General features: G+C 55.6%; 2 protein-coding genes across 8 annotated transcripts in view; one reads left to right on the plus strand and one right to left on the minus strand.

Annotated features, from left to right (window-relative positions):
- THAP4 (THAP domain containing 4) overlaps window positions 1-17,970 on the plus strand; it is a 691,437-nt gene that overhangs the window by 524,303 nt on the left and 149,164 nt on the right. Inside the window, exon 1 of one of the 6 annotated variants that reach the window (XM_050751960.1) lies at window positions 16,253-16,262. The exons of the other annotated variants lie outside the window; for them this stretch is intronic. The gene's annotated coding sequence lies outside the window, so the exon portion shown is untranslated. Of the gene's footprint in view, window positions 1-16,252; window positions 16,263-17,970 lie in introns of those variants that run through there. 6 annotated transcript variants of the gene reach the window in all.
- The window catches only part of D2HGDH (D-2-hydroxyglutarate dehydrogenase), a 33,918-nt gene that overhangs the window by 2,177 nt on the left and 13,771 nt on the right, over window positions 1-17,970 (minus strand). For both annotated transcript variants that reach the window (XM_050751969.1, XM_050751970.1), the window contains 3 exons: window positions 15,581-15,724; window positions 14,530-14,672; window positions 9,387-9,552 (listed from right to left, as the gene is read on the minus strand). In XM_050751969.1, coding sequence (XP_050607926.1) covers window positions 9,387-9,552; window positions 14,530-14,672; window positions 15,581-15,724 — 453 coding nt within the window. The remainder of the gene's footprint in view (window positions 1-9,386; window positions 9,553-14,529; window positions 14,673-15,580; window positions 15,725-17,970) is intronic.

The raw sequence follows: 17,970 nt of genomic DNA on the forward strand, positions 1-17,970 counted from the left end.
CTCTTCCTACTCCTTCTGCCCAGGGCTCCCATCTCCCCAGGCAGAGAGTGACCACATAAGCAACTGCATGGCCTGCCTGCCACTGCCTCCCTCCTGACCTGGAAGAGCCCAGACAGTCTCCCAGTCTGTACCCCCAGCACCCGGTCAGATGGAGGGGTCCGCAGTGGCGCCCAGGGCTATCTGGATGCCCCCACCCCACGGACATCTCCCCTGGAGCTGCCTAGCCAGTGCCCGCTGCAGACAAAGCCCTGGCTCCCAGCCGCCTCCTCTCTGGTCCACTCACCCCACACTGAGCCCCCAGGGTGGTGGCTCTCCAAGCACACCCTGGTCCTGGCCCACCCCACGCACAACCTCCTCTTCTGACCTCAGAGGTCAACAAGGGGATGGCTCAGAGAAGAGGCTGGGGAGAGCCAAGGTCAGAGCCAAGTGAGGATCCCGCCCCACCTCCGGGCCAGCAGGAGAGGGAGCCAGAAACCAGCTCGAGGGCTGCCCAGACAAGACCAGTGGCGTTTAACGCAGAGCTGCACACTGAGGAGGAGCCCCAGAGGTAAACCGGGACGCGCCACCCCCAACTGTGCCATGCTGGGGTGAGGGCTGTTTTCCCACAAAGGCAACCGAGAAGCGGCAGATCCAACAAAAGCTCCCCCGACTCAGGTCCTGCCTAAGAGCAGCCCAGGAATGACAAGGGCAAAGACCGTCCCTCCACCAGAACCGACAAAGATAAAGGCAGCCTCAGGCCCAGCCGTCCTCTGCCACCTCCCTGCCTCCTCCAAGATGCCTCCCGGAGACTCGCAGTCCATGTCCTGTCATGTGACGTCCCTAAAACTTGACTGTTTGTTGAGGACGCCACATGGGCCTGAATTCACAGCCAGCTCTTTGAGAATCCCTCATTCCCTGGCCAATCCCAAGCAGACGTGAAACGCATGTCGATGAGCCTCCATATTTGTCCTATGAATCTGCCTGTAGCTGCAGGGTCCATCCCAGCTGGGAACTAGAAAGGGTAGATAGAAAAAGATTTCTCCACCCCTGCGAGAACAAACCCGAGGCAGGGAGTACAGCAGGGACCCCGCCCACAGTCCCCACCCCTCCCAGTCCCCACAGACGCCTGCTCAGGCCAGAGAGGGAGGGACTTGCCCAGGGAGGACTGGTTGTGAAAGAGAAAAACCACATCCACAGAAAATGTTCGTTTCGCTTTGTTTTTTTGAGACAGGGTCTCCCTCTGTCACCCAGGCCGGAGTGCAGTAGAGCGATCCTAGCTCACTGCTTCAACCTCCTGTGCTCAAGCAGTCCTCCTACCTCTGCCTCCTGAGTAGCTGGGACTGCAGGCATGTACCACCATGCCTGGCTAATTGTTTTTTTTGCAGAGATGGTGGGGTGTCTCACCATGTTGCCCAGGCTGGTCCTGAACTCCTGACCTCAAGCAGTCCTCCCACCTCAGCTTCCCAAAGTGCTGAGATTATAGGTATGAGCCACGTGCCTGGCGTCCAGAGTATGTGAATACAGTCACGCTTCATAACAATGTTTCACCCAACACCGGACCACAGAGATGATGTTGGTCCCATAACATTAAAATGGAGCTGAAAAATTGCCATCACCTTAATTATGTCACCATGTTGTAGCACAATTACTTGTTTTTTTTGTTTTTTGTTTTTTTTTTAGACGGAGTTTCGCTCTTGTTGCCCAGGCTGGAGTGCAATGGTGCAATCTCGGTTCACTGAAACCTCTGTCTCCCAGGTCCAAGCAATTCTCCTGCCTCAGCCTCCTGGGAGCAGCTGGGATTACAGGTACCGGCCACCATGCCCGGCTCATTTTGTATTTTTAGTAGAGATGGGTTTCTCCATGTTGAGGCTGGTCTCAAACTCCTGACCTCAGGTGATCCGCCTGCCTCAGTCTCCCAAAGTGCTGGGATTACATGCATGAGCCACCGCGCCTGGCCAATTACTTGTTAATATCCGTTTAGGGTAGCCTCAGTGTGCAGTGTTTATAAAGTCTAGAGTAGGGTCCGGTCATTTCCTAGGCCTTTGCAATCCCTCACCCCTCACCCACGGCTTCGCCAGAGCAACCTCCAGTCCCGCGAGACCCACTCATGATGGGCACCCTACACGGGTGTGGCATTCTTACCTTTTATACCGTATTTTTATGGTCCCTTTTCTAGGATTAGCTTTTGTGTTCAGGCACATAGCACCGCTTCACAACTGCTTCCGGCATTACGTGGATGACAGCTGTGGTTTGTCACCTGGGGTAATGGCAACACCACACAGCCTTGGTGTGGAAGAGGCTGTCCCATCTGGGTGTGAGTGCCCTCCGTGATGCTAGTGCAAAACGAAACCACCTAATGACACATCTCTCAGGACGCATGCCCGTCATGAAGCAACACCCAACTGTATTCCCGACCAACAGCCAGCCTGTACCCGGGTCTGCAGCCGAAACGCACGCTGCCTCGGGTCCCAAACCCAGCTGAGAACGTGCCGATTAAAGAGGTTCCGGGGGGGCCCCAGGCCCTCACCCTCTCCACCCACAGCAGAAGCAAACCACCTCCCCTGCAAGCCTCAAATAATTCCTGCAGATAAAGACCTAACGAACATGAGCTCGTGCCAACAACACACACACAAGAAGACAAACCGCCACGGGCAAGGTCAGAATCAGACCCACAAACACCTCAGACGCCGTCATCTCCAGACACAGAACACAAAGGTGTCATATGTAAAGAAATAAGGGACAAAAATATACAACCACAAAATCTGACCAAGCAGTTTTTAAATATCCACGCCAATCTTCTGGAGGTGAAACGCATCATGGCTGGCCTGTGGACCTGAACAGACAGGTCTGACGGCCGATCACACACAGCAGAGGACGCCAAGCCCGAGACACTGCAAATAGCATCCAAATGCGAGAGGCGGGATCCCAGCAGCGGCACACAAGAAACAAGGGGGCTTGGACTGAGTTCCAGGAAGAGAAGAGAGGGAGGGGAGAAACGGTGTTTGAAGAGGCTCTGGTGGCTGAGGAATTTCTAAAGCCAGCAAGACCCCAAAGCCCCACAAGTGCCAGGCAGGTAAAAAACACTCACCCGGCCCAACCAGAGTGAAACTGCAGAACCCCAAAGGCGGCGGACGGAAGGAGCTGAAAGCAGCAAGAAGGAAAAAGCCGGCCGGGCGCGGCGGCTCACGCCTGCAATCCCAGCACTTTGGGAGACCGAGACGGGTGGATCACGAGGTCAGGAGTTGGAGACCAGCCTGGCCAATATGGCGAAACCCCATCTCTACTAAAAATACAAAATTTAGCCGGGCGTGGTGGTGGGCACCTGTAATCCCAGCTGCTCAGGAGGCTGAGGCAGGAGAATCGCCTGAACCCGGGAGGCGGAGGTTGCAGTGAGCCGAAGTCGCACCACTGCACTCCAGCCTGGGTGACAGCGGGACTCCATCTCAAAAACAAAGAAAGAAAGAAAGAAAAAGCGGATCCCCTCCATTCCCCCGAAGGGAACTGCCCTGCACTGAGGCTGTCTCGGCAACAGCAGACATCGAAGAGAGGACAGAAGCTCCCCTCTGCCACTGGGAAGCGACTGTCAACCCAGAACCATTGAAATCCACTGAGGAAAAGACATTTTTATCAACTAAATCATTTCCAGACAAATAAACCTGTGCTGTTCCGTCACCTATTTTTCCATGCCAGGGAAAATTCTGGAGGCTGAGATTCAAGCAGAGGCTGTGTGCAGACTGGCTACGCAGAATCAGGACAGTAACATGGTGACAGGGTGATGCTTGGCTGAACAAGGCAGGACCAGAATACACCCCCAAACAGCAGGCAGGTGCCCCTCAGTGTCCCTGGGGGCCTGGATACAGGACCCCTCGGATATCAAAATCCTCAGATGCTCAAGTCTCTGACAGGAAATGGCGTGGGATTTGCATATAAACTACACACATCCTCCTGTATCCTTTTTTTTGCTTGAGACGGAGTTTTGCTCTTTTGCCCAGGCTGGAGTGCAGTGGCACAACCTCGGCTCACTGCGACCTCTGCCTCCCAGGTTCAAGCGATTGTCCTGCCTCAGCCTCCCAAGCAGCTGGGATTACAGACACGTGCCACCAAACCTGGCTAATTTTTGTATTTTTAGTAGAGATGTGGTTTCATCATGTTGGCCAGGCTGGTCTCGAACTCCTGACCTCCGGTGATCCACCCACTTTGGCCTCCCATACTGCTGGGATTACAAACGTAAGCCACCGTGCCCGGCCCCTCCTGTATACTTTAAATCACCTCTAGATTACTTACGTTGCCTGGTACGATGGAAATGCTGTGTCTGTCACTGTTACACTGCATCATCTTTATTTTTTATTGTTGCTTTTTTTTTTACTGTTGTATTGTTATTTTTATGGTTGAATCTGATGTGAAGCCCGCAAATACAGGGGCTAACCATAGACGGGGGGAAAACGACAGCCAAAGTGACGGGGCCCTGAAGTCCTCACGCCACACAGCCATCAGGGCCCCTAGAGAGGCAGAACCAGCAGGATGTGCGTTTACAGAGAGAGCGAGCAAGAGAGTGAGATTACACATATTTAGAGGAAGAGACAGAGAAAGACGGAGCGACGCAGAGACACAAGTAGATGACAGACACTGATTTTAATGAACTGACTCATGGGACTGAGGGAGCTAAGTCTAAAATCTGAAGTCCAGGTCAGTAGGCTGGAGATCCCAGCCGGAGCTGGTGCTGCAGCTCGAGTCTCCATCTGGGTCAGAATCCCCTCTTCCTTTGCGCTTGTGGCCTTCAACTGACTGGGTAAGGCCCACTCACACTGTGGTGGGAGATCTCCTGTACCCAACATCTACTGATTTAAATGTTAATCACACATAAAAAGTACCTTCACAGAAACATCCAGACTGGAGTTGGACCAAACGAGGGTACCAGGGCCCAGCCAAGCGGACACAGAGAATTCACCATCACACATTGTTTGGGAGGAAGGTAGTGACTCTGATTAACCTCAAACCCAGAGGGCTAGAAACGCCCGCTATGCTGCCAGGGCGACCACCAACAGTTAGTAAATGGCAAAAAGCTAAATGACAAAGAACATAAACCACAAGAAGAGCAAAAACCAGAGGAAAAAAACAGACAAGAAGTGAGAGACCAAGAGCAGGGTGAAGTAAACAAACCCAAACAACGCGCCGCAGGACCTGCTCAGCAGCCAAACGCTCTCATTCGAGACGGCAAACAAGTACGCGAAAAACCTGTCCGGGGGCGTCCACAAGAAACACGTCTAAATCATTACGGATAGAAAAGCTGAAAGTAACAGGAGGAAAAACAACACGTGAGGCAAACACTAAATAAAAGAAAGTTAGCACCACCGTGTAATAAACAAAGCAGACACCAAGGCAACGCGCAATGCTGGAGACAAAGCGTGAGTTCAGCGCGGTAAGAGATTCAGTTTCCCAGAACGAAGAGACGAACCTCATGTCCTGTGCCCCTAAGACCACGACTCCAGAACTGGCAAAGCTACAGGAGGAACGGATGAGTCTGTTGTCAGCGGATTCTAACACCTCCCTCAGGGAGTGGCAGGTCAGCAGGATGCAGAATGAGCACACGACGTACACGTTTTATCTGATGGATCTGTACAAACACTGATTCCACCAACTGCAGAGAGCACAGTGTTTTCAAGCACTCCACGGTTACGAAAGCTGATCACAAGCTGGCCACGGATCCAGTTTCCAAAATCTGATCTGATAAGGGCCAAGTTTCCCGGGTATAATGCAGTAAAAAAGAAATCAATAATTTTAAAAATAACTAGAAAACTACCACGTTTGGAAATTAAGAAATACACTTCTGCATAACTCGTGGGTCAAAGAAGAAATGCTAATGCAAGCAGCGAATGATGCCAGGCACAGTACCTCACGCCTGTAATCTTTGGCTTTGAGAGGCCAAGGAGGCAGCCTTGCTTGAGGCCCGGAGTTCAAGACCAGCCTGGCCACACAACTGGCTCTACATGACTCTGGATCTACAAATGTGTGTAGTGTAGATCAGATCTCACTGTGTTGCCCAGGCTGATCTAGAACTACTGGACTCCAGTGATCCTCCCACCTTGGCTTACCGGAGTATTGAGATTACAGGTGTGAGTCACCAAACCGGGCCTACAAAAAAATTTTTTTTTTTTTTTTTTTTTTTTTTTGAGGCGGAGTCTCGCTCTGTCGCCCAGGCTGGAGTGCAGTGGCGCGATCTCGGCTCACTGCAAGCTCCGCCTCCCGGGTTCCCGCCATTCTCTTGCCTCAGCCTCCCGAGTAGCTGGGACTACAGGCGCCGCCACCACGCCCGGCTAATTTTTTTGTATTTTTAGTGGAGACGGGGTTTCATTGTGTTAGCCAGGATGGTCTCGATCTCCTGACCTTGTGATCCGCCCGTCTCGGCCTCCCAAAGTGCTGGGATTACAGGCTTGAGCCACCGCGCCCGGCCAAAAAAATTTTTTTTTAGTTAGCCAGGGCTGCTGGCGTGTGTGAGGTGGCGGGCCTGCTTGATCCCAGAAGGTCGAGTCTGTGGTAAGGCACTGCACTCCAGCCTGGGTGACAGCGAGACCCTGTCCCCTCAAAAAAAAAAAAAAAAGGGTGTGGGGGGCATCCCACAAATGCTAGATACAAAGAAAACAAAAGAATATTTGAACAACTTTATGCCAATATGGAAAAAAAAAAACCAGAAAAACCAATCTAGAAGAAAGGAAAACTAGAAAGTCCCATAGCTATTGAAGAAATTGAGCTATAATTTTAAAATACTGCCCCCAAAAAAACCTCCAGGCCCAAACAGCTCCACTGGCAAGTTCTGCATAATATTCATGTTATGATTTTGATACCAAAATCCAGCATGGACAGAAGAAAGGAACAGTGTGGAACAGAATCACCCACCAAGACCCCTGTCAAAATCCCACACCAAACATAAACTCATCTAGCACGATACAAAAAGGGTGACGGCCACCTTGGGCCTACCCCAGAAACACAGACTCATCTGCCTCCAGAAGGATCAGTAGACAAGCACCTGTCACCATGGTAGATGCAGGAAAAGCATTTAAAAAATTCAACATTCATTCTTGCTTTTTTTTTTTTTTCTGAGACGGAGTTTCACTCTTGTTGCCCAGGCTGGAGTGCAGTGGTGCGATCTCTGCTCACTGCAACCTCCGCCTCCTGGGTTCAAGTGATTCTCCTGCCTCAGCCTCCCGAGTAGCTGGGATTACAGGTGCCCACCACCATGCCCAGCTATTTTTAGTAGAGATGGAGTTTCACCATGTTGGCCAGGCTGGCCTCAAACTCCTGACCTTAGGTGATCCACCAGCCTCAGCCTCCTAAAGTGCTGGGATTACAGGCATAAGCTGCCACGCCTGGCCTAAACTACATTTAATATGTTGAATAAATAAAAGAAAAGATAGTGGAAGTAATCAAAAAGATAAACAGTATCAGAAGAGAATCAGGCGTAAGCCACTGTGCCTGGACTTTTTTTTTTTTTTTTGAGATGGAGTCTCGCTCTATTACCCAGGCTGGAGGGCAGTGGCACGATCTCGGCTCACTGCAACCTCTGCCTCCTGGGTTCAAGCGATTCTCTTGCCTCAGCCTCCCAAGCAGTTGGGATTACAGGTGCCTGCCACCACGCCCAGTTAATTTTTTCTATTTTTAGTAGAGGCGGGGTTTCACCATGTTGGCCAGGCTGGTCTCAGGTGATCCACCCGGCTCAGCCTCCCAAAGTGCTGGGATTACAGGCGTAAGCCACTGCGCCCGGCCCATTCTTGCATTCACAAAGTAACAGGGGGCTCATTCAATTTCTGACCAAGGTGATCTGCTTTATCTGTGGCCAAGAGAGGCTGAAGTTACCTGCAGAGCAGGAAACCTCCTGGCTCGAAGTCATATTTTGAATTACTGGGGCTCCCGTACCTCTCTTCTCTGGATGACACACCCATCAAGCCCTTACCCCCTTACCATTCAGGAGTCCTGCCTTCCTATCACAGAAGATTACCATCCAGTCTATGACAAGTCCTCCAGACGTACCCGTCCCGCAGGCGGGGCAACTTTGGGTACGTTACTTAAATTCTCTGAACCTGTTCACACGTGTGTAAAAGGGAAGCAACACCACCAGTCCTAAAAGCTGCTGTGCAGAGAAGTTTCTCCACATCAAGTGCTCAGAATGATGCCTGGGACGGCACAGGCCCTTCATACATAATACATATTACTATCGTCACGCACAAAACCCTAGACCCTCCTGTAACCACAGAGGTGGCATCTGAATCCCATTTACTGGCAGGTGGATGGAGGCTTCAGGTCAGAGGCCCCAGTGCCACCAGGCCAGGGAAGAAGCCAGACTGAGCACCTGTCAGCCCCCAAAGCCACACTCCACACCCCCACCCTGCCCCCACACGCTCCACACCCCCAGCCCTGCCCCCACACGCTCCACACCCCCACCCTGCCCCCTCACGCTCCACACCCCCAGCCCTGCCCCCACACGCTCCACACCCCCAGCCCTGCCCCCACCCCACCCCCACCCCTGCCCTATAAGCTGGCCTTTTAGATGCCTCGCTCCAAGGCTCCCAAGAACTGACAGGAAAATGGCCGGGCATGCTTGCTCACTCCTGTAATCCCAGCACTTTGGGAAGCTGAGGAGGGTAGATCACCGGAGGTCAGGAGTTTGAGACCAGCCTGGCCAATATGGCAAACCCCTGTCTCTACTAAAAATACAACAATTAGCCAGGCCTGGTGGTGGACGCCTGTAGTCCCAGCTACTTGGGAGGCTGGGGCAGGAGAACTGCTTGAACCCGGGAGGTGGAAGTTGCAGTGAGCCAAGATTGCACCACTGCACTCCAGTCAGGGTGACAAGAGCGAAACTCTATCTCAAAAAAAAAAAAGAACTGATAGGATTGAAACATTTTCTTCCTATGAATTAACAGCTTGCATGTTAAAGCATGATTTTTCTGCAAAAAAAAAAAAAAAAAGATGATCTGAATGTGGTTTTGAAATCCTCCCATCTGAAGTCGTGGCAGCAGCTGGGGGCTGCGAATCAAGCACAGCAAAGGCCTTGGGGCCGGGCCCTGTGAGAGGAGTCCCCTGAAACCCGCGTCCTGGACTCAGGTTAAGGCTGATGCCCTACAACCGTGCATCCCAGTGAAGATCCCGTAATGTTCTGGCAAGCTCAGCCATGCGTTCTGCCATCAAAAGTGCACAATGGCAGTCTTTTCCAAAATACTCAAAATGAGTGTGACAATGATTAGGATTTTCCCTTCCCTGTTAGACACCGTGGTCCTGCCAGTGTCTACCGGAGATATGCTAAGCCAGAGACCATGGTCAATCTTCCCTGCCTTGCAGCCTGGCGGGGCGACGGTGACCATGGCGCCCACCACCCAGCACACGTAGGACCGTGGCCCCAGGGCGCCGCTCACCCAGGTGGCCGTAGCCCACCACGTGCTTGGCATGTGGGCCAAGGCGGGCACGCACGTCAGTCACGATGTCGTAGAGTCGCTCCACGGGGAGGGAGAGGTCGTACTTGTACACGTAGCCGTCTCGGCTCAGCGCCTCTGCGATCCTTTCCCTCAGGGCCCACAGCATCTAGAGGATGAGACGAGATGAGACAAGGGCTGGCTATGGGAACAGCACCCGGGGACGGGGAGCACACCACACAGGGTTAGGGCAGTGGCAAGTTCTGTATCTTCACCAGGTGTGGCTCCGACCCTGGAATCGACCCAGGACAGTGAATGCCCCAGACCAGGTGTGGCTCCGACCCCGGACAGCAAATGCCCCAGACCAGGTGTGGCTCTGACCCCCGACAGCAAATGCCCCAGACCAGGTGTGGCTCCGACCCTGGATGGCGAATGCCCCAGACCAGGTGTAGCTCTGATCCCGGAATCGATCCGGGACGGTGAATGTTCCAGGCTCCACGACAGCACCGAGTACCCTGGGACTCCGGCAATCAGGCGGGCAGTGATGACGGAAGGGGGAGGCGCATACCCTGCAGCCTCAGGTCAGGTCACGGCACAGAGTGGCAAGGGCCAGGGAAGGCCCTGAGGACAAGGATGGGCCCTGGACACTCCCTGAACCAGAGAAGGGCAGGGTAGGGAAGGGGGCACAAAGAGCCACCCAGGCAGACGGGAAGACAGCAGGGCCCAGGCAGCTCAAGGGGCATGTCGGGGCAGGAGGGAGGGACACGGCGGGCGGGCCATGGGGAGGGAAGGACATGGTGGGCGGGTCGTGGGGGAGGGAAGGACATGGTGGGCGGGCCATGGGGAGGGAAGGACATGGTGGGCGGATAGTGGGGGAGGAGGGACATGACGGGCGGATCGTGGGGGAGGGAAGGACATGGTGGGCGGGTCGTGGGGGAGGGAAGGACATGGTGGGCGGGCCATGGGGAGGGAAGGACATGGTGGGCGGATCGTGGGGGAGGAGGGACACGACGGGCGGATCGTGGGGGAGGGAAGGACATGGTGGGCGGGTCATGGGGGAGGAGGGACACGGCGGTCAGGCCAAGAGGGAGGAAGGATTCTGAAGAGGAACAGACAGTGCTGGCGGCTGAAGCGGAACCTGGGGCCAAATCCTAGGGCTCAGATCAACTGGCCTGTGGTTTGCTGGGCTTTCACTTGCTTCCAGCTTTCATTGTGGAGATCTGCACCACAAGAAGACAGGCCATCCTCCCTGGGCTGCAGGACCACCTCTCCCCTGCAGGGTCCCACCCAGGGCTCAAGCCCAGCACCTGCCCCTCCAGAGACCCCATCATTTCAGGAAATTCTAAGAGAAAGACTTGGCTGGGCGCAGTGGCTCACACCTGTAATCCCAGAGCTTTGGGAGGCTGAGGCAGAAGGATGACTTGAGCCCAGGAGTTTGAGACCAGCCTGAGCCACATAGGGAGACCCCGTCTCTTAAAAACAATAAAAATCGGCCAGGCCTGGTGGCTCACGCCTGTAATCCCAGCACTTTGGGAGGCCGAGGCGGGCAGATCACGAGGTCAGGATATCGAGACCATCCTGGTTAACACGGTGAAACCCCATCTCTACTAAAATTACAAAAAATTAGCCAGGCGTGGTGGCGGGCGTCTGTAGTCCCAGCTACTCCAGAGGCTTTGGCGGGAGAATGTCATGAACCTGGGAGGCGGAGCTTGCAGTGAGCCGAGATTGCGCCACTGCACTCTAGCCTGGGCGACAGAGCGAGACTCTGTCTTAAAAAAAATAAATAAAAATAAAAAGCAAATAAATAAAAATCAGCTGGTTTGGTGGTGGGCACCTGTAGAATCAGCTACTCAGGAGGCTCAGGCGGGAGGATCGCTTGAGCCCAGGAGGTCGAGGCTGCAGTGAGCTGCAACTGTGTCACTGCACTCCAGCCTAGGTGAGAGTGAGACTCTGTCTCAAAAAAAGAAAAAAGACTCTGTTTTTTTGACATAACCACAAAGCCACACTCACACTTAAAAAAATAACAACTCCTCACCACCACTGGGAATCTAGCCAGTGTCCAAAATTCCCCCATTTCCCCACCACCAATTTTTTATTGTTTTGAAGTCTCACCATGTTGCCCAGGCTGGTCTCAAACTCCTGGGCTCAAGCAATCCTCCTGCCTCTGTTGGGAGCAAGCCCCCCAAAAACTGGCCATAAACAAAATCTCTGCAGCAATGTAACACGTCCATAAAGGCCATAAGGCCTAAGCTGGAAGGTTGTGGGTTTACGGGAATGAGGGCAAGAACACCTGGCCCGCCCAGGGCGGAAAACCACTTGAAGGCATTCTTAAGCCACAAACAAAAGCCTGAGCAATCTGTGTCTTAAGGGCGTGTTCCTGCTGCAATTAATTCGGCCCATCCCTTCGTTTCCCTTAAGGGATACTTTTAATGAATTTAATATCTATAGAAACAATGCTAAGGACTGGTTTGCTGTTAATAAATATGTGGGTAAATCTCTGTCAGCTCTGAAGGCTGTGAGACCGGATTCCCCACTTCACACCTCTACGTTTCTGAGTGTGTGTCTTTAACTCCTCTAACGCCACGGGGTTCAGGTCTCCCGACCGAGCTGGCCTTGGCCTCCCAAAGCTCTGGGATTACAGGCATGAGCCACCAGCCGGTCCCTCTCATAACTTTTTAGAGCTAGTTTGGTGAGATCAGCACCTTGGGTCACGACATGCCCTGAGCAACCACCGCACCTTCTACGGACCCTTCGTCACAGCGGCACGGGCACGGCTGCAAGGCCGGCTTGCTGGGCACCTTGCTGCCTGCCGGACCTTCTCACCTCATCAGACCAGCCGCCCCGTGTGTCCCTGTGGCCACAAGATGGGGTCTCCCCTTGCCTGCTCAGGCCTCAGTCACTTGGCTCCATGCCCACCATCTCTGGAAGGTTCTAGAACATGGCAGGCACACGCCCCCTCAGGGCCTTGGTGCTCCTGCTCCAGACTTTCTGCTCCCCACACCAAGTCTTTGCTGAAATGACCCCTCAGGGTCATCTTTCCAGCCCTCCTGGCACTCCCAGGCACACCCCATGACCCTGCCTGGCCCGGCCCTCCTCCCCGGCGCTTCCTGGCTCTGAGGGGCCATGGGCTGAGCTTGTTCCTTCTGCTGTGTGAGTTTCAGGGGTCAAGGCTTCTCCCGCCCTGGTCACTGCTGTCACCCAGCAGGAACACGGCACAGGAGGCATCTCCCTAACAGGTTTGCTGAGTGACACATGACGGGTGGACAGGCATTGCCAATGAGACCCGCCGTGGTCACTACTCAGAAGAGCCCGGGGCGTCTGGCATGACCAGTGTGGCTTCCACTCAGGTGGGCTGAGGCTACAGCGGGGCCTGGGCAGGGCTGAGAGTCCCCCGTTAAACACAGGACCCCTGCAGCAGCGGCTGGACCTGCGTAAGCCCCATTTTCTCAACATGTCCAAAAACCCAGGGCTCCCAGAAGGAAAGACAACAAAGTGGAAAGCAGAGAAGAATGGCTCAGGACCTGCCCACAGCCTCGCCAACGCCGGACAACAGCAGAGAAAAGCCTCAGGGCAGCTGCGCACAAGCGCGTGTCCGGGTCAACCTGCCAAGCCGCACACCTAAGAAAGGGCGGTTTTGCTCTCTGCAAAACACAAAGGCCAGATTACCCACCTGTGGAGCGTGAGCCGGAATGAGGTACTGACAGACACGCAAAGTCTCTCCCAAACCTGTCCCAGGAAGCTTCTGGAGGTGACTTTGTGAACACAGGACCAGCCCCGCCCGGCCCTGTCCTGGTCATGAACCCGGCTCTGGGCATTAATGTTCAAGGCACAAGTGTAGGACTGGACCAGGCTGTGGAGGGGCTGGGGGCGTCGGGGACAGCCCGCCTGGGGGTGGTGTGGGGGATGATGTGCAGAGGCTGGGGGCGTGGGGGGCAGCCTGCCCTGGGGGTGGCATGGGAGCTGGTAGGGAGGTTGGAGGTGTCGAGGGCAGCCCTCCTTTGTGGGAGTCATGGGGGCTGATGTGTGGAGGCCAGGGTGTCAGGGTAGCCCTCCTGGGGATGGTGGGGGCGCTGCATGACTGCCACCCCGGCAAAGCAGCCAGGAGGGCACCTCCCACTGCCCAGACCCTGGTGACGGTGACCGAGGGTGCCCACTGCCCAGACCCTGGTGATGGTGACCGAGGGCACCTCCCACTGCCCAGACCCTGGTGACGGTGACCAAGGGCACCTCCCACTGCCCAGACCCTGGTGACGGTGACCGAGGGCACCTCCCACTGCCCAGACCCTGGTGACGGTGACAGAGGTTGCCCACTGCCCAGACCCTGGTGATGGTCACCGAGGGCACCTCCCACTGCCCAGGCCCCAGTGAAGGTAACTGAGGGCTCCTCCCACCCAGGCCCTGGTAACGGTGACCGAGGGCTACCATTATCCAAGCCCCGGTGACAGTGACCAAGGGCTCCCACTGCCCAGGCCCCAGTAGTGGAGACCGAGGGCTCCTCCCCTGCCCAGGCCCTGGTGACGGTGACCCAGGGCTCCCACTACCCCAGGCCCCAGTGACAATGACCGACGGCTCCCACAGCCCAGGCCCCGGTGATGGTGACCAAGGGCTGCTCCCACTGCCCAGGCCACAGTGACGGTGACCAAGGGCTCTCAGTGCCCCAGGCCTTGCCCCTCCTTCCTTTGGTGTCCAAAAGCACAAATAATCTGGTAACACAGTCAAGGCCCCTTCCTCCAGAAAACTGCCCACCCTAGGACTCCCGGGGTCCGGGCTAAGCCTCCACAGCCCCAGGGGTTCCTCCTGCCTCCACTCATTCCACACAACTCTAGGTAGAGCTGCCGCTGACTGGCCGCTGAACCACAGGCTGCGGGGGACTGGCAATGGCGCAGTCCCCATGCTCATCCCACAGCATGGGGCTGGGGAGGGACACGGTAGGGAAGAAGTAGTTTTTAAATATTAATGAAAATGGCCTAGACACCAGGAATACATTTTCCATCCAAAGAGGCTACTCTCTTAAAGCCATGAAACCGAGTCACATTTCAGCCATACCCCACACTGTTTAGGCTGCACCAATGACCCTTCCAGGCATCCCGAGACAAGGCTGGACTTGACGGACAGAGAGGGGACCTGCGAGCAGAACATGGGGCACCTTGACTTTCGTCTGGTCGGTGGCCATGGTCCCGTCGGTCACCAGGCCGGAGCCCAGTGCGTGCTCCAGGAAGCTGCCCAGCTTCTCAGCATCATGGCCTGCGTTGGAGCCTGAAGTCTCGATGAGGACGTAAAACGGACTCTCTAGAAGTAAGCAAGGAAGGCAGAGTGAGCAGAGGCTCCGGCTTCCAGGGCAAAAATCAGGGCTGCTTGGGCGGAATGGCTGTGATAGCAACCACTGATCTTTCGAGGCCAAGAAGGACCCAGGCAGCCTGCGGAGCACACAGCTGTCCGCTTGAGCTGACTTTCAGGAGGTTTAAAAAGTTGTCTTTGGCCAGGCACGGTGGTTCACACCTGTAATCCCAGCACTTTGGGAGGCTGAGGTGGGTGGATCACCTGAGATCACGAGTTCGAGACCAGCCTGGTCAACATGGCAAAACCCCGTCTAAATTAGCCAAGTGTGGTGGCAGGTGCCTGTAATCCCAGCTACTCAGGAGGCTAAGGCAGGAGAAACGTTTGAACCCGGGAGGTGGAGGCTGCAGTGAGCCGAGACCATGACGTTGCCCTCCAGCCTGGGCCACAGTGAGAAACTCCACCCGGGAGGTGGAGGCTGCAGTGAGCTGAGACCGTGACACTGCCCTCCAGCCTGGGCCACAGTGAGAAACTCCATCCCTCCACAGACAAAATTACTGGCTTTTTTCCCAGCACAAAAGTAAAACATGCTTACAGAAAGCAACGTGGGAAAACAAAGAAAAGTAGAAATGGAAAGAAAGTCTCCCCACTCACCAAAAATAGCCACTTAGTTCCTTCCTGTCCTTCTTGCAGATGATCAGGAAATCTGTGTAACTACAAACCTTACACGGGACCAGGGCACCCTATTCTTTGTCCTAAATCCTAAATATTTTAAGAGCAGCTTTCTTACATATGAGCCCAACAGCCACTCCACGCTCCGCCCGGGGACCCTCCACCCCCCCAGGGCCTCTGAGCCGTCCCATGTGTCCAGAGGTGCAGAAGGAGCTGCAGGACCAGCTGCCCTGCATGGGGGTCAGTACCTTGTACCGGGCTGGCCAGGTGGAGATAACGCCCGACCAGTTGCATGCACACAGCATCCATGAACTCGAATGCAGACAGGATCTCGCCCAGCATCCCCTTGCAGGTGCTGAAGGTCTGCAGAACCTCAGCAAAGCCTGGACAGCCTGAAACGGGTCACAGCACGTCAAGCACTGCACAGAGCCAAGCCCAGACCACCCAAGTCCCCCTTCAAAGCAGCAACATCAGCCCGACTCATGTGGGGTGAGCTGGGCAGCCGCGAGGAGTGCAAGGGCTGGCACTGCAAGAAACAGCCCAGGGTTCGCCCGGCAGGTACACGCCTGGTGTCACCACCAGCATCCGGAGGGGAAGGCGCCGAAGAACCACACAGCACCTGAGACAGCAGCAGTGGGACTCAGAGGGGGTATATCTTGGGAACTCTGCAAACACAGGGCCAGCAACAGGCAGCCTTTGGGAACGGCTGCATTTCTCTTAACACAGTCAGCACTCAGGTCTTCCCTGCACTCAGGACCTCATCCAGCAGGCGTTTACCGGACACGCTGAGCCCCCTGCGGTGCTCCAGAGTTGGGGGGCTACCAGCAAAGCCCCTGCCCTGGGGAAGCCGACCCTCAAGGATAAAGATGGAAAGGAACTGAGTGGGAGTCCACAGGTGGACAGCCCCAGAGATGCTGCAGCAGGAGGGGGGCCCTGCCCATCTTTCAGGGAGAGATGGGGAAGCAATGTGAAGGCACGTGGATATCAGAGAAGAATTTTCCAGAGAGAAGGTCTCACAAGTGCAGAGGCTGGAGGCAGACACCTGCACTGGGTGACACAGGAACACCTCGAGGCCTGTGACCCAAGCGCCATGATGGGGTGTGGCTGCAGACACACAGAGGGCCGGGTGTGGGAGGTGTCGGTGGTGTTGGAGGGTCTGGCGGTGGCTGCAGGTGTCAGTGGTGTTGGAGGGTCTGGCGGTGGCTGCAGGTGTCGGTGGTGTTGGAGGGTCTGGCGGTGGCTGCAGGTGTCGGTGGTGTTGGAGGGTCTGGCTGTGGGGACTTGGCATCTTGCTCAGAGTGGGTGGGAAGCCCCAGGAAGTGGAACAAGAGTGCCACGTGGGAAGTCGCCCCAGCTGCAGGAGGGCAGGAGCCAGGGCTGACCGGGGCCCTGGAGAGCCGGACTGAGCCCACGAGCACGCGGGACCCCAGGGCCATCCTCACAGGGGCCTGTTCTACACGGTTTAGATGTGGGTGCGGCACAAAGAGGCGAGTGACTCCTCTGTGAGACCTGGAGGCAGGAAGAGCAGATGCGGCAGCTGGGCTGGCCTCGGGCTCCCAGGACCACAGGCAGGCGGCACACAAGTGACTGCAGTCGGAGTGGGATCAGAGCAGAGAGCAGAAAACAGAAAACGTGGATGAAGAGGACCCGCTGATCCAGACAGCACTGCCACCCAGAGAGAGTCTGGCAGAAGCAGTCAGGGCTGCCCCAGCCGTTCCGGGGTCAGAGGTAAGGAGCCCCACCAGGGGCTGAAGGTGGAGGGTGGGCAAGAAGGGGGTGTGGGGGCAGCATCACAGGCCAGGCTCGTGCCAGAGGCAATGGGCGAGAGGGGCAATGAGAACTGATGGCTGGGTTGGTGGTGGGAGGACAGTGAGTGGCAGCCTTGGTGGGAGGGGCACCAGTGAAGCGGGCAAGTCCCGATTAGGGCAGATCCAGGAGAAGGGGCCTCCACCCAGCAGCGATGGGCTAGGCCACGTGACCCAGCACCCAGTGAAAACACCACAAACGCTGGGCCAAAAAAATACCTAAGAAAAATGCTGAAGAGGCCGGGCACAGTGGCTCAGGCCTGTAATCCCACACTCTGGGAGGCCGAGGCGGGCAGATCACCTGAGGTCAGGAGCTGGAGACCAGCCTGGCCAACATGGTGAAACCCTGTCTCTACTGAAAATACAAAAATTAGCTGGACGTGGTGGCGGGCGCCTGTCATCCCAGCTACTTGGGAGGCTGAGGCAGGAGAACTGCTTGAACCAGGAGGTGGAGGTTTCAGTGAGCCGAGATTGCGCCACCGCACTCCAGCCTGGGCGACAAGAGTGAGACTCTGTCCCAGAAAAAAAAACCACGCTGAAGAGCGTCAAGGGCAAGGGAAGAGCCTGACCTGGGGGCTGAGCAGCACCAAGCCCAGTGCCGCTCTTGGCTGACAGCCCTTGCCCCGCCAGCAGGTTTGGCCTCAAGCTTCCCAGCCCACCCAGAGTGAGGAGTCCAGGAGACCCCCACAGGGCCACATCTTAGGAGTCAGGGCCAGAAGCAAGCCTGTCCCAACCAACTTGCCCTGAAGACTGCAGGGGAAGTGGTTGAACAGAATGAGAAAAATGCAGAATGGAGCTCGGCGCAGGCGCTCATGCCTGTGGCCCCAGCATTT

This window comes from Macaca thibetana, chromosome 12 (assembly GCF_024542745.1).
Source record: "Macaca thibetana thibetana isolate TM-01 chromosome 12, ASM2454274v1, whole genome shotgun sequence".
Lineage (NCBI taxonomy): Eukaryota > Metazoa > Chordata > Mammalia > Primates > Cercopithecidae > Macaca > Macaca thibetana.